Here is a 12,582-nt window from a genome sequence, read left to right on the forward strand (position 1 = left end):
TGTTTTCAAAGACTGTAATACCGGTACCTGAAAAAAATCACTAAATTTTTTTAAACAGCAAATCCATTTTATATGATCTAAAAGAATTTATATAAATCAATTTAAAAAGTACAGAACTCTTCATTTTTGTTGGAGAAACCAAACCTCATATTTACCTCTTTATTCCAGACTTTATTTTCTGCGACAACCCGTTGTCTGGTGGGAAACCTCTGGCTGACTTTGTCGTAATCTGTGGGTACGATGACCACTGATGAACTATGCAGATGCATGTTGGGAAGGATGACCTTCATGACTGGACCCTACAATAGCCAGTGGTCAATAAGAAAAAATGATAAAAAAGACTGATATATAAATTAACAAATATAAAATGGACCAGTTAATAATCTGTGCCATAAACATTCCAGCCATTCCAGTTTCCAAAAATCTACTGGTCCGAATAAAAAATTCAAAACAGACTGGACATTTTTAGTAATGGGTTATACCCATCAGTATCATTTATTACATGTAATTTGATAAATATCATCAAAAGCCAGAACTCCTGTTACCACATCCAGTACAGTTCCCAACAGCTTCATAATAGGTTTTACACCATCTGCAGGTGGTTTCAGCTGCACCTCTCCCACACCTATATACCATTTAGGATAAGACTGGAGTCTTCCTCTTGCCACAGACAAAACTTCCTGAAAATACAATTTAAAGAAAAATATTAAGGAAATCATCTCCCTGTATTTACATGAGAGCTAAATTAGTTTTGCTGAAGAGGATCCTTAAAAAATGAATTTTCCATTCTTTCTCTTTCAAGTCTAACTTTAGTGGATATGCATTTGACACTCAAAATACTGCAAATAAACTGTTATCAAAATCTTTTATTTGATCCCTTTAGAAAAAATAATCTTAACCTACATGTGTATTACAATAACGATTATAAACTACAATACACCCTTCTAAAATGCATTCAAATTTGTTCATTTTATATATAATGACAAATAATGCAGAAAGTAAATGGTTGTTTAAACAAAGCACATAAAAACTTTATGAAAATATGCATTTGGTAATCAAATATAATACTCACTTTATTTTGATTAATAAAATATCCAAATATACTTTATAACTTTACCCAGAGGTTTTACCAGAATTTGGAGTACAGGGAGCCCAAAATGTGAATCTGTACTTTGGCCATCACTTTACAGAGAGTGAAAATGAAGCAGGCCTAACCAACCACCTGTAAATTTTATGAACAGCCCAGCCATCTTTGGAAAAAAGGCCATCTTTTGTGGCTAATGGCCATCCAAATGATGGCTGGACAGCTCTCTGAAGAAAGTCTTGACTGTACCTCAACATACTGGCGTGCCTCCGGGTGAATCCATGCATAGTCTTTTGGAAATTTCTTAGAAAGCTGTTCCAGGAATGCTAGGAATTCTTCTTGCTCTGCGCCAACTTTTACTTGCAGTTCCTAAAAAAGTAAGGGAAGATTAGACACAACAAGGTCTGGCAAAAATTCCAATCATGATATCAGAAAATGTAAAGAAAACTCACACTGACAGGGTCTGGACCAAAATGTCGGTCTTCTTCTGATCTGATACATAAACTTGAAAAAAAGAAAGAAAACGATGAACATATTTAACTGAAAACTGAGGAAAATATATGATGATCATCAACTGATTCAAGTCAGTTGCTTTATTGAAAAAATAATAATTTAGATTACTTATCTTTGGTCCAAGTAGACATAAAATTTGGTATACTATAGTTACAATTTAAACTGAATTTCAGTCTTAAATCCTTTTGTAAAACATGACATTAGGAACAGTATCTAATATGGAAAACTTGACAACTTTGCAATTTTATTTCCGAACAAAATAAGACACTTCAGACTCATACTAATTAATTATTAATCTATAAATTAAATCTTAAATAGCTAAGACAACCAAAGATCATGAAATAATGTCCATGAACTGGTTGGCCATTTTACCTTGAACATATTTATATCTTTGAGTTCTTGTTTAGAAGGCTGAGCTGGCAAATGATTCAAAAACTTAGTGTACAGTTCTAAATACTTCTTCTGTTGAGCTCTGCTGAGAGAAGACATTGTCGGATAGGGCACTCTCTTACGAAGAAACATAACTCCCTTCTTCAATCTGGCCACATCTTTTTTGTTCTTATTCTTCTCTGGTGATGTGGACTTTTCGTCATGAAGATCAATGTGGAAGCTAGCATGGTGCTGCCTGGCTTCAGGCTTTGGTAAATGTTCAACTTGGGCTGGCTGAGTTTCACCCTTTGATACCTGTCAGGATACGATTGAGAGCAATATGTTTATTATCCAATTATATTACCTGATAGGCACCCAGTCAAAAAATTATAATAAAATAAATATATTAATGAATATCAATCTCAATACTTTCCATCATCAGAAAACTGAAAAATATACCAACATGCCTTTATTTTATTATTAAAAATGCAAGATAATATTCAATTTTACCATGGGTTGTGTGGGCCCCTGCTCAACCTTTTCCAACTTGGAATGGCAGCGTGATCTGGTGCTCTCTGCCTCTATTTCTGCCTGCTTTTGCCTCAGCTGGTCTGGAAAACTCGCCGGCCACATTTCACAGAAGATTGCTTCAGAAAAAAAGCAGCCCTGGCCATTTCGTAAGGGTGGGTCCCTGTTTGATATCATAAACATAAAATAAATTATCCTGGTTTTAATGCGTCTGAAAAAATTTTTTTAAATAAAATTAATTATATCTTATTTATTTTCATCACTTTCAGCTAGCACACTGTAAAGTATGTATAGCGTGATATAATTATCACAGAACAGAGGTCACGTCCAAACCGTGATAGCCAATTATGTCTTTGTCATGGAACTACCGAGTTCAGTTTAGTTGAAAACAGGTGTACTTGCCATTCTATCTGTGCCTCCATGCTTGTAGCTTGGACAGTCCCCCGACTTGCAATATCGATGAACATCAACTATCCATTGTCATAGATATTGATATCCCGATTAAGCGAGATTACGCGTTAACTGCATATTTTAGAAATGTTCAAATAATTTCTGTAAAAATAAATCATATATTTTCATGAAAATATCAAAAAGGATATTTAGGATGTTGCAAAGACGATATCATTTTTATTAAAAATGATAAGTATAAAAAAATTCCAGCATGCAACGTTTTACAGACGCGCCATTTTGCGGTCGCCTGCACTGAAGTTCGATAGTTTTAATCGTTTTTTCCGAAAGTAACAGTCTTTATCATTCCGCTGCATAATCATGAGTGACCAAGAGGTAAGCCATTAATGTCACTTGAAAAAGTTACTTTGACGAATTGATGCTTGATCTTCTCTTTGTCCTTTGCTTTGTTCTGATTTTTTCTTCGCCATGTTTCTTACAAAGTGAAAGGGGGGGGGGGGGGGAGACAAAAACCTTGTAAATCACGAACGATAACCGAGACAACCATGTCAGCAGTGTTTTTATAGATAATTGAGAAATACCAGCAAATGATTTAGCTTTCACATTAGCATTTGAAAGTAATACTGAAACCGTGAGTCCGAGATTCGAAATAACTTCCCTTTTCTTGATCGTCTGAGGCTGAATGCACACTGTTGGAGTTTATTTTCCTCAGTAAGATTGTTCTTTTACTGGAAGTTACATTTCACTTTGTTCAGCCAATTATGTTATTCAGCTATGTCGGTGAACTTGGGAAGTTCAATGAACATTTGAAGTGTAAGATGGCATTCATCATGCTCCATTTACTATCAGTTCTCTTCACATGTAAAATCTACCCTTCGCAATCAGAAACAGCCTGACCCAGAGCACAAGGTTCTTCTTACTGTAAAATCTACATTTCAGCGATCAAAATCAAGGTCCAAGTCCAGGTCGTTCACCAGATCCAGGACGAGGTCAAGGACACCTAAGTCACCTGCCAGATCCCCCTCTCACGACTCCCCCAGCCCACGAGCCCGCCGCACCAGGAGCAAGTCATACTCAAGGTCTAGGTCTAGGTAAGGTTCATTTGGGCTGTTCTACAACATTTCTTATCATTATTGATCTTGTTTGTTAGGAATACTTGTGATAGTTATGTTTAGTGATAACAAAATAATTAATTCTGCAGTTTGATTTTTATTTTGTTCTTTATTTATATTAGCATGTTATTTTTGTGTCAAGTAAGTGAAATTTTCTTTACAAGAATATGAAATTATGGTTTGACTTATTACCAATTTAATACAACTGTAGGGACTGTTTAAACTGTTTGATCAAAACTAATAATGCACTACTGTAAGCCATAAGCTGAAACAATATTTTAATGGGTGGAATTCTTTTCCAGGTCTCCCAGCTATCCTCGTCGTCACTACTCACGCTCACGCTCCAGAACAAGGAGTCCATATTACAAGAAATCATACAAGAGGTGAGGTGTCATTGTATATATTACAGATTTTATGCAAATATTATTTTGCTTACCACTCCTACGGGTACTTGTTTTACAAATAACTAATCCAAGATAAAGGACATAATTTGCCTTTATGCAGTGTTGGACGTAAACTTTGGTTTCAGATGCAATTTTTTTTTTCTGACAAAGAAAAATGGTATGTCGTTTACATTTATCATTGAAAAAAAAAAAAAAAAAACACTGACATACATTGTTGATTGAGTTTTCTTTGTTTTTATTTTTTAGGTCAAGAAGCAGAAGGTCAGTTTAAAACATGATTAGGTTAAGAAAGAGTGAGAAAATGCCAAAAAAGTGCATTATTGAAATGATATTAATTTTCTGACTGTATCTTAAATTGATTTTCTTGATTATGTTCAAATGAGAGAGAGGAAAGGGTTAATAATTTTTTACCAAAAATCAAAATAAAACAAATCCTGCAAAACAATACTTTTAAAGAAAAAGAATAGTAATTATGTATAAGGAAGTTTGCTTCATCTGTTTGTGATTTGTTTCCAGTCGCTCACCAAGCCCATACAGAAGAGGCTCTGGAGACAGGAGAAGGTACAGAAGTCACAGTCGCTCTCCTATGTCCTCCAGGAAGAGGCATGTGGGGAACAGGGTGAGTGAAAGTTTTATCTAGCTGCTGTGTCACAGCATAAAGGAAAGTTTTTGAAATGATGTGGTGTGCCGCCGCCCCCCCCCCCCCCCCCCCCCCCCATACCCCCCCTCCCCCCTTGTAAGAATGGGGCAATTGAAAGTTCAGGAATTTGAGAAAGCTTCTGTCAAAACAAATTAGGTAATAAGTTTCTTGCTTTACTTGTTTGGATTAAATTTGGCATTTTTAAAACATTCGTTACAGGACTGGGAGTTAAAAAACTGTATTGGAATTAGAGGTGATGTTCAGAGGCAGTACTGGTAAATAATAGTAGCAGTACTTTAATATGGTTAGTTGTGAAATTGGTAAGAAAACTCTTCACTCTTGATTTGAATTTTTTTCTTTTAAAAGAGTGCTAGTTTTTAATATTATATTTGTTTATTTCAGGAAAACCCAGAGAACAGTAACTGTTTAGGTGTGTTTGGTCTCAGTCTGTACACACAGGAGAGGGATATCAGGGCAGTGTTTGAGAAGATTGGACCCCTGACAGAAGTTAACGTGGTACATGACAGACAGGTATGATATGAGGCATGCATGGATCTCACTCTGTAGTACACGTATCTCAATCCTTGGTGCACGTCTAGCTCTCAAGTGTGTGTATTACCCTCTGTAGGGAAGTATAGAAATAAAGCCATTGTCTAGTTTAAAACTTACTGTGATTTTGTACAGCTGAAATGATGCTTTCAAGTTACATGATTGACCTAAAATTAACTAAATTGTTATTTTGATTTTTGAAACCTTGGTTTTGTTTCATTCACATGGTTTATTCACATATTTATTCTTGTTGTCATTTCTGTCATGATGTGATGTGGATACTTTTTTCCTTTAGACTGGCAGGTCCCGGGGGTTCTGTTTTGTCTACTTCAAGCACATGGAAGATGCCAGGGAGGTGGGTGAACAGTTGTGAAGTCTAAATACAAGCAAGCATTTTAAATTTCAACAAAATGTTTTCTAAGTTTCCTTCGGTTAAAGCCAATGACGTGAATTGATTTGTATTCTTTTAATTATTTTTTCAGTAGTGAAATACTGGTAAAATGGCTAAAATAAGGGAAAGTGTGTCATAGTGGTTTCTGAGTGCCATTGAATTATTAATACATTTTAGGTACTTCTTGTAAAAACAATGAACTAAAATAATTATGTGTGTTTAAAATAAAATTTCAATATTTGATATACATATGATCTCCACAGAAACCTGTAAAACATCTCTAATTGCGCTCTATCATGTCATTTATTTTGTTGCAGGCCAAAGAGACGTGTAATGGCACAGAGATTGACGGGCGCAGAATCCGTGTAGATTACTCCATCACAGAAAGAGCACATACACCCACACCTGGCATCTATCTGGGGAAGCCCACTAGGTAAGTTATTCTCTTGGTAGCCTGTGACCAGTTTTATTTATTTGTTTATTATTTTTATTTTTTCATTAAATTTATTTACTTATATTTTGGGTAGGGGGTCTAATGACAGAGGTGATTTCTACTTACAGTTACAATCAAAATAATTATCTGACAAAGATAATGAGATTTGTTGAAGATGTTTGTTTTTGCTTGTAAATTACACACTGAGTGAGGCCGGGTCATAAATTATCTGTACCCCTTGTTTTGTCTCTTTGACTGCCCTTTGTGACCAAAATCAGAGATCAAGCAGTAAGGGCAGTGTGACGAAGGATAACTGTATTGTAAAGAATGAAGAGAAGATGAATTTTTCTTCAATTTTGAGAAAACCATGTGTTTCAATAATTAATCTTTTATCATTTCAGGAAGGGTGACAGGGATAGGAGGAGGTTGGTGGCTAAAAATGATAATAACATCTTTAAAAAATGATATTGGAATGTTAATAAGTAAAAATGAAAAGTTAATCAGCAGGTATTTGGTCATGTAATCATGTTCTTTCACATTGAAAAATCGGTTTTCTTTTGTCTTTGCCACCTTTGATAGAGTGCAGGTTTTCTCGTTGTGTCATGTACTTCTTTTGTTTGCATTTTTTTTTTTTTTTTTTAATTTTTTTCTCTGCCCAATGCAAAGCATTTTGTGGAGGGAGATTTGATTATGTATATTATTTTAATTTCATAGAAAAAAAGATTGAAAGGTTATTCTCTCAAGTAGCATTCAAGTAGCATGTATCAAGTTAGATATTATTAGATGTAGTATTCTAGATGCTATGAGAGTGAATCATTGTTGTGAATACAGTGAGGTCCTGTGTATATTTCCAGTGGTGGGTATGGAGGTGGCTATGACCGCCGGGGATATGGCTATGACCGCCGCAGATCACCCTCTCCATATTACAGCCGCAGACCAAGCCGCTACTCCAGGTCAAGGTCAAGATCAAGGTCATACTCTCCAAGTGAGTATCACTAATTTTGTGTATGATAATGTAGTCAAAGCAGTAATTATATCTGAAAACATAATGGAAATGTTTCTCGAATCTTTGAGACATATTTGTTAAAGATGATTAGTAAGTAGTTCGCTTGAAATAAAGTAAAAGGAAAAAAAAAAAAAAGCTGTACCAAATATTAAAAGTTCAAATTTCAAGATTTCAGAAATTTTATTCAAATTATTAAAGATAAATTGTATTGCTATGAAAGAAGTCTCTTTGTGGTTTGGAAATGAAAAAAAAAAATTTCTATTCCTTGTTACTTCTACCATAGTACTGGTCAGGTCTAGATGGTAATTCCCCATTGTTTTTCCTTCTTTTTTTCCCTAGGACACTACTGAGCTTATGTGGAGACCTTTTTATAAGCATACTTTTGCCAATTAAAAGAGTATTATATGTAACATGAGAAAGACTGATACAAACATTAGATAAGCATGGACATTAAGTGTTCGGGGTGACATATTAGATGGACAAAAATTGTTGTAGTGAAATGGTTTTCCTGCAAGTTAGAACTAGTTAAGCATATTTCTAAGGTTTTGACTGGAAACTTTGCAATGTTAAAAACATTTAATGTTTGTTTGCAAAAAATATTTTTTTTACAGTATCCCTCCCTGATTTTACTTGATCTGAATACTTAGTAGAAAAACATCGATTATGGCCTTTGCAGCAACATGATCGACTCTTTTCCCCCCTCATAATCATATTTTGTGTCATATGTCCATTTTGAAAGCAGGATGTGTGTAGAAAGTTAAATAATTTGCACATTGAAAAAAATAAATAAATTTTTTTTTAATCACTGGGGGGATGCTGTAAAATTTTCTTAAACTATATATGTATATTTACTTTCACACACACATAAACATACTTGACAGTTGAGCATGGAGATGGTTTTTGAAGCACTGAAACATCTCTACAGACAACCTCATAGGTGTATCCCATCCTTTTTTTATTCAGCATATATTCTTTGAACTTTGATGTGTATAGTATGATAAATGCCGAGATGTATATTTTGTTTTTATTGAAATTAGAGGTTAGGAAAGATTGCTTACATTATTTAGACTTTTCCTTTTTGTTTTTATTTTGAGGTATTTTTAAGAAGTGTTAATGTAGTTCTGGAGACAAGATAAGCAAAGTTATGTTTTTTTTTTTTTTTTTTTTAAAGTCAGATGGGTTAGAATGATTCTGAACAACAAAAAACATGAGTGAAATTAAATTCTGATTCAGTTATCAAGACATTTCTGATTTCAACATTTTTGCTTTTCTAAATTATGTCTGGATGAGAAAATTCTAATTCAGTTATTAAGATTATTGGACATTTTTGTGAATTTTGTATTGTCTTGTGAGCCCTGATGATGATTTCCATATAATATCTTGGGATTGTTTTCAGATCATTATAACAAAAAAAGTATAAGGATTTACTGATAATTTGTATAAGATTATTTGAAGACCAATAAATGTGTTCTATGTAAACTGGTTAACTAATTGTATTTCTTTTTGTACATTATAAAGGTATTGAAGAAAAGAATTTGAAGTATTTGAAGAAAGAAACATGAAGAAAGAAAAAAGAAATAAGAAAAATGAAGGGTTGAAGAGGGATGGAAGAAGTGAATTTGGAAAATGGAGGAAAAGAATAAGAAAAAAGAAAAATTGGAGAGAAAATTAAGAAAGGAAGATCTTGAAATTAAATTATGAAATTAGAAGATGTTGATGATAATGTGCTTCGGGTGCCTGTGCTTGGAAAGAAGTGGATTTTAGAAGAAAACGTAAAAAGGGTATGGTCACTTAATGCTGTCCCTTATAGGCGAGTCTGACATTTAAATATACCTTTAGTGGGTAAGATGAATCCTGATATAATTGATGACTGGGCTAGGCATGTAACTACAAGATTTTTTACCTGCATGAAATGTTGATTTGGAATATGTACATGTAGATATTTTGAATCCCAAAATAAGTTTAAAACATTTGGATAATGATCCACTGCAAGACGGTCCTATTTTCAGAACTGCGTAGAATCTTGTAATATTTTTTATTCTCTTACGGAGATTAAGAGGAAATTGCAATTATGTGATATAATAAATTGTCACAAGAAATTATTACAGAGAAAAAAAAAGAAAGTGGGGGTAAAAATCTTGTAGTTTTTCTTTTTGCTTTTTGTATATCAAATCATGAGGTAGTGATTAAGTAAAAAAGATGTTAAGGAGATGGGATGGATCACTTAATAAGAAATACTAAGGACCAATGCAGGACAGACAAGGAGGTGATGATAGATCCAGACCTAAATTCCACTGAACAAACCAAGGGTTGAAAATATCTGGTAGGTATTCTATGTCCAAATATCAGGGTAAAAAAATGGCCCTTTCCTGGCAGTTACAAGAAAAGATGGTTAAAAGTTGGTTGTTTCTGTCGGTGTAGCATAATACTTCATCATCCATTATGGCATGTCTTTAAGATCAATTTTAATTACTTTATTTGCATCACCACAATGTGCACAAAACACTTTTATTTATTTATTTTATTACTTTAAAGGGAAGTGATATTTGTTGGATAGTTCAGTGCATGCCTTTTTTTTTTTCAGCCGAGTTTCACTACTTTGTCTTCAGGTAAAGTGTTGCTGTGATCGTAAGTGGTATTACCAGTGATTTGATTTTGAGCATTAATTTTTGCAGAGATGGAACAAGAGTAAATTGGTAAAAGATTGGTAAATGGTGCACCAGGAAGAAAGGATGTAGATAAATTCCCACCAGGTAAATCTTCAGTGGGTTTATTATGTTTGAAGCTAAGGAAGACAAAAAAAAGGCAGTAGTTTTGATATATTTCTTTGATAGTGAAATTTAATGTTGAGTCTATCACATATATATATATATATATCCTGCCATGTGAATATCTGATTAAAAAAAGTGTCTTACTGAACATTATATATTGGTACTACTAGTAGTGCTAATCTCTGGTACAGGAGGTGCTGGGTTCTTTCCTACAGCCGGGTTAAACCATAGACTTTTATAAAAAATGGTACCTGATGCCTCCGTGCCAGACATTCATTAGGTAGATGATGAAGTAGGTGTTATTGTGGGTGATAATCATGTTGCAGCTTGGGCTGACTATGGCTCCACAGGGAAGTGAGATTGTTTGAAGACTGAGCAGATCCATATAGACTAGGTATCAGATTATTGAGCTGGATCTATTGAGGATATCAGGTTTTAAACTTGACCTCTGCGTGTCAATATCAAAGCTGCACAAAGTACTGAGCCCATTTTGGACAAATGTGCCCGATAAAATTGCTTGGATTTAGATTGGAATAATTGTTTTTTGAGAAACAAAATTTGTGGGGGGGGGGGGGGGGGGGGGGGGGGGTCTTGGAAACCGGGACCTACATTAGAGATATGTTTGTTTTGGTGTTCTTAATTTCTCTCTGTTTGAATATTCAAATTGACCTTAACCCCCCCCCCCAAAAAAAAAAAAAATAAATAATAATAATAATAATAAATAAAATTAAAATGATAAAAAAATAAATAAATAAAACATAGTAGTAAAAAAAATGAAAAGTACATAAATAAATGATTAAATAAAATAGAAAATGTTAGAGGGAAATAACAAATTCTCTTTTTCTGTCTATTGTTATATTATTTTTTCAGATGTCAAGAAATAATAATAAGAAAATGTCCCATGTGTCAGTAAACTGTTTAATTTTAGATAAACCCAGATCTGGTTTTTGTTGACTCTGAAATGCTGTCATTAGGCAAAAAATGCAATTACCCCAAAAAAAGTGTGTACTATTTATTTTAGTAAATTTAATTACAGGTCATTTATTTATTATTTTATTTCCTTGTCTCTCTGAATTTCCTTCTAATTATGTCCTGGTCTCTGTCATTTCAGGATAAAGGCAGCTAGAGGTCCTGTATTGAGATGCTGCTAGTCTCTGGTGGATGGACAGTTGACACTGTCATTTCAGGATAAAAGCAGCTAGAGATGCTGTATGGGGTGCTGCTAGTCTCTGGTGGATGGACAGTTGACACTGTCAGCAGTCATGTAATCACTTGAACAGATCCAAACTACTGACAAAAAGATTTTTCATCATGCTGGAAAGAATTCAGTTTTTATGGTACCGTAAACAGTGTACTCTCACTTGCAAGTCATAGGTTGGAGGGGTGGGTGGCTGAGACAAGAATGTTGGGCCACCCCTCCGTTTTTTTTTTTTTTTTTTTTTTTTTTACAGTTGGGAGATTTTGAAATGACAGCTGGTTTGTGCTGTGTGAAGTCATAAAGACAGTTATGAAAGACCAAATTTTGATCAAACATTGACTGACATTTTCTGGTACATTTTATTTGAAATAAAATTAATACTAATCAGAGCGAATGAAGTGTTGTGCATCTCTCCTTCTCTCTCTCTCTCTCTCTCTCAAAAAGAAAAAATGTAAAAAAAAAGAAAACGAAAGTGCAGAAGGAAAGGATTTTACGATCGAAGAAGAGCATATTTCCACATAAGCTGATTACAGCTTAGTAAACCCCAAATAATCGGAAAAATGATCAAACGTTAACAGGGAATTTGAAGCGCGTAGTGTCGTGGATTACTACCGAAATGAGATGATTTCAGTATGGTCGTGGACATTAAAATAATGCAAACGTTTTTCATTGATGAAATCGTATGCAATGTACGTGTACTCGTCTTTCAAGAAATCGACGTAAAGGTGCTTATTTTCAAATTTGTACGGACATCGTAGAAAAACTAAGATAACTAAAGCTCTCAAAAGAGAAAGTGTCTATTTCTTAAGGGGTGAGTCTAACACTTATGAGAAAATGGTTTTTACAAGATTTTTTCATTTTTTTTTAAATAAAAACTTGATGATGCAACAAATTTTTTATGGAAAATTAAAATCCAGCTGTGGAAAGTTCTGTGACTTAAAAAAATCAAAAACAGACTTCTTTTTTTCACCTGTATAAATAGACTGTTCTTCCCGACGAGCCGATCTCGCAAAACGACGGCCCTTACAAATTTAACTAGGTCACCCTTTCTGCTTATCAACCCATGCATTAAGACACGGTGCCCCAAATATTCGCCCATATCCGGTGTGGCGTGATAGACCCGTGCCGTGACGAAACCGTTCTGCACATGCGCATTGAGGGTAGATTGAAAGAAGG

The 12,582-nt window shown here is 34.3% G+C and overlaps 2 protein-coding genes across 5 annotated transcripts; one reads left to right on the forward strand and one right to left on the reverse strand.

Moving 5' to 3' along the window:
* Positions 1–101: 101 nt before the first annotated feature.
* Positions 102–2,599, reverse strand: LOC147761531 (uncharacterized). Its single transcript, XM_087013246.1, has 5 exons — positions 2,477–2,599; positions 1,970–2,281; positions 1,334–1,453; positions 546–740; positions 102–299 (listed from the first exon to the last, which is right to left on the reverse strand). The coding sequence occupies exons 1-5, from the start codon at positions 2,597–2,599 to the stop codon at positions 102–104; spliced, it is 948 nt and encodes a 315-aa protein (XP_086869372.1).
* Positions 2,600–4,287: 1,688 nt separating this feature from the next.
* On the forward strand, positions 4,288–11,800 carry LOC106163732 (transformer-2 protein homolog beta). 4 transcript variants are annotated; one of them, XR_015334545.1, is made up of 12 exons: positions 4,288–4,397; positions 4,665–4,679; positions 4,935–5,037; positions 5,461–5,589; positions 5,903–5,962; positions 6,316–6,431; positions 6,833–6,856; positions 7,286–7,416; positions 8,956–9,218; positions 9,617–9,760; positions 10,113–10,190; positions 11,320–11,800. XR_015334545.1 is itself a non-coding variant. In XM_013541406.2 (9 exons), the coding sequence occupies exons 3-9, from the start codon at positions 5,005–5,007 to the stop codon at positions 7,785–7,787; spliced, it is 504 nt and encodes a 167-aa protein (XP_013396860.2). In that variant the 5' UTR covers positions 4,288–4,397; positions 4,665–4,679; positions 4,935–5,004; the 3' UTR covers positions 7,788–8,924. The 4 variants fall into 4 exon arrangements, 1 of the variants encoding a protein (XP_013396860.2); XR_015334544.1 differs by having other exon boundaries at positions 8,956–9,760; XR_001238472.3 differs by lacking the exon at positions 9,617–9,760.
* Positions 11,801–12,582: the final 782 nt, after the last annotated feature.

The sequence above is a fragment of the Lingula anatina genome, chromosome 5 (assembly GCF_051362555.1).
Source record: "Lingula anatina isolate TDL-2025a chromosome 5, LinAna3.0, whole genome shotgun sequence".
In the NCBI taxonomy this organism is placed as follows: Eukaryota; Metazoa; Brachiopoda; class Lingulata; order Lingulida; family Lingulidae; genus Lingula; species Lingula anatina.

What these genes read in the sequence shown, in the direction of transcription:
- LOC147761531 (XM_087013246.1), bottom strand. Translation starts at nt 2,599, where the DNA reads ATGTGGCCGGCGAGTTTTCCAGACCAGCTGAGGCAAAAGCAGGCAGAA. An exon ending in AGGGGCCCACACAACCCATG is followed by an intron (nt 2,282 to 2,476) that starts GTAAAATTGAAT and finishes GTATCCTGACAG; the next exon opens with GTATCAAAGGGTGAAACTCA. An exon ending in TGGGAACTGTACTGGATGTG is followed by an intron (nt 300 to 545) that starts GTAACAGGAGTT and finishes TGGCTATTGTAG; the next exon opens with GGTCCAGTCATGAAGGTCAT.
- LOC106163732 (XM_013541406.2), top strand. Translation starts at nt 5,005, where the DNA reads ATGTCCTCCAGGAAGAGGCATGTGGGGAACAGG. An exon ending in AGAGGCATGTGGGGAACAGG is followed by an intron (nt 5,038 to 5,460) that starts GTGAGTGAAAGT and finishes TGTTTATTTCAG; the next exon opens with GAAAACCCAGAGAACAGTAA. An exon ending in ACGTGGTACATGACAGACAG is followed by an intron (nt 5,590 to 5,902) that starts GTATGATATGAG and finishes TTTTTCCTTTAG; the next exon opens with ACTGGCAGGTCCCGGGGGTT.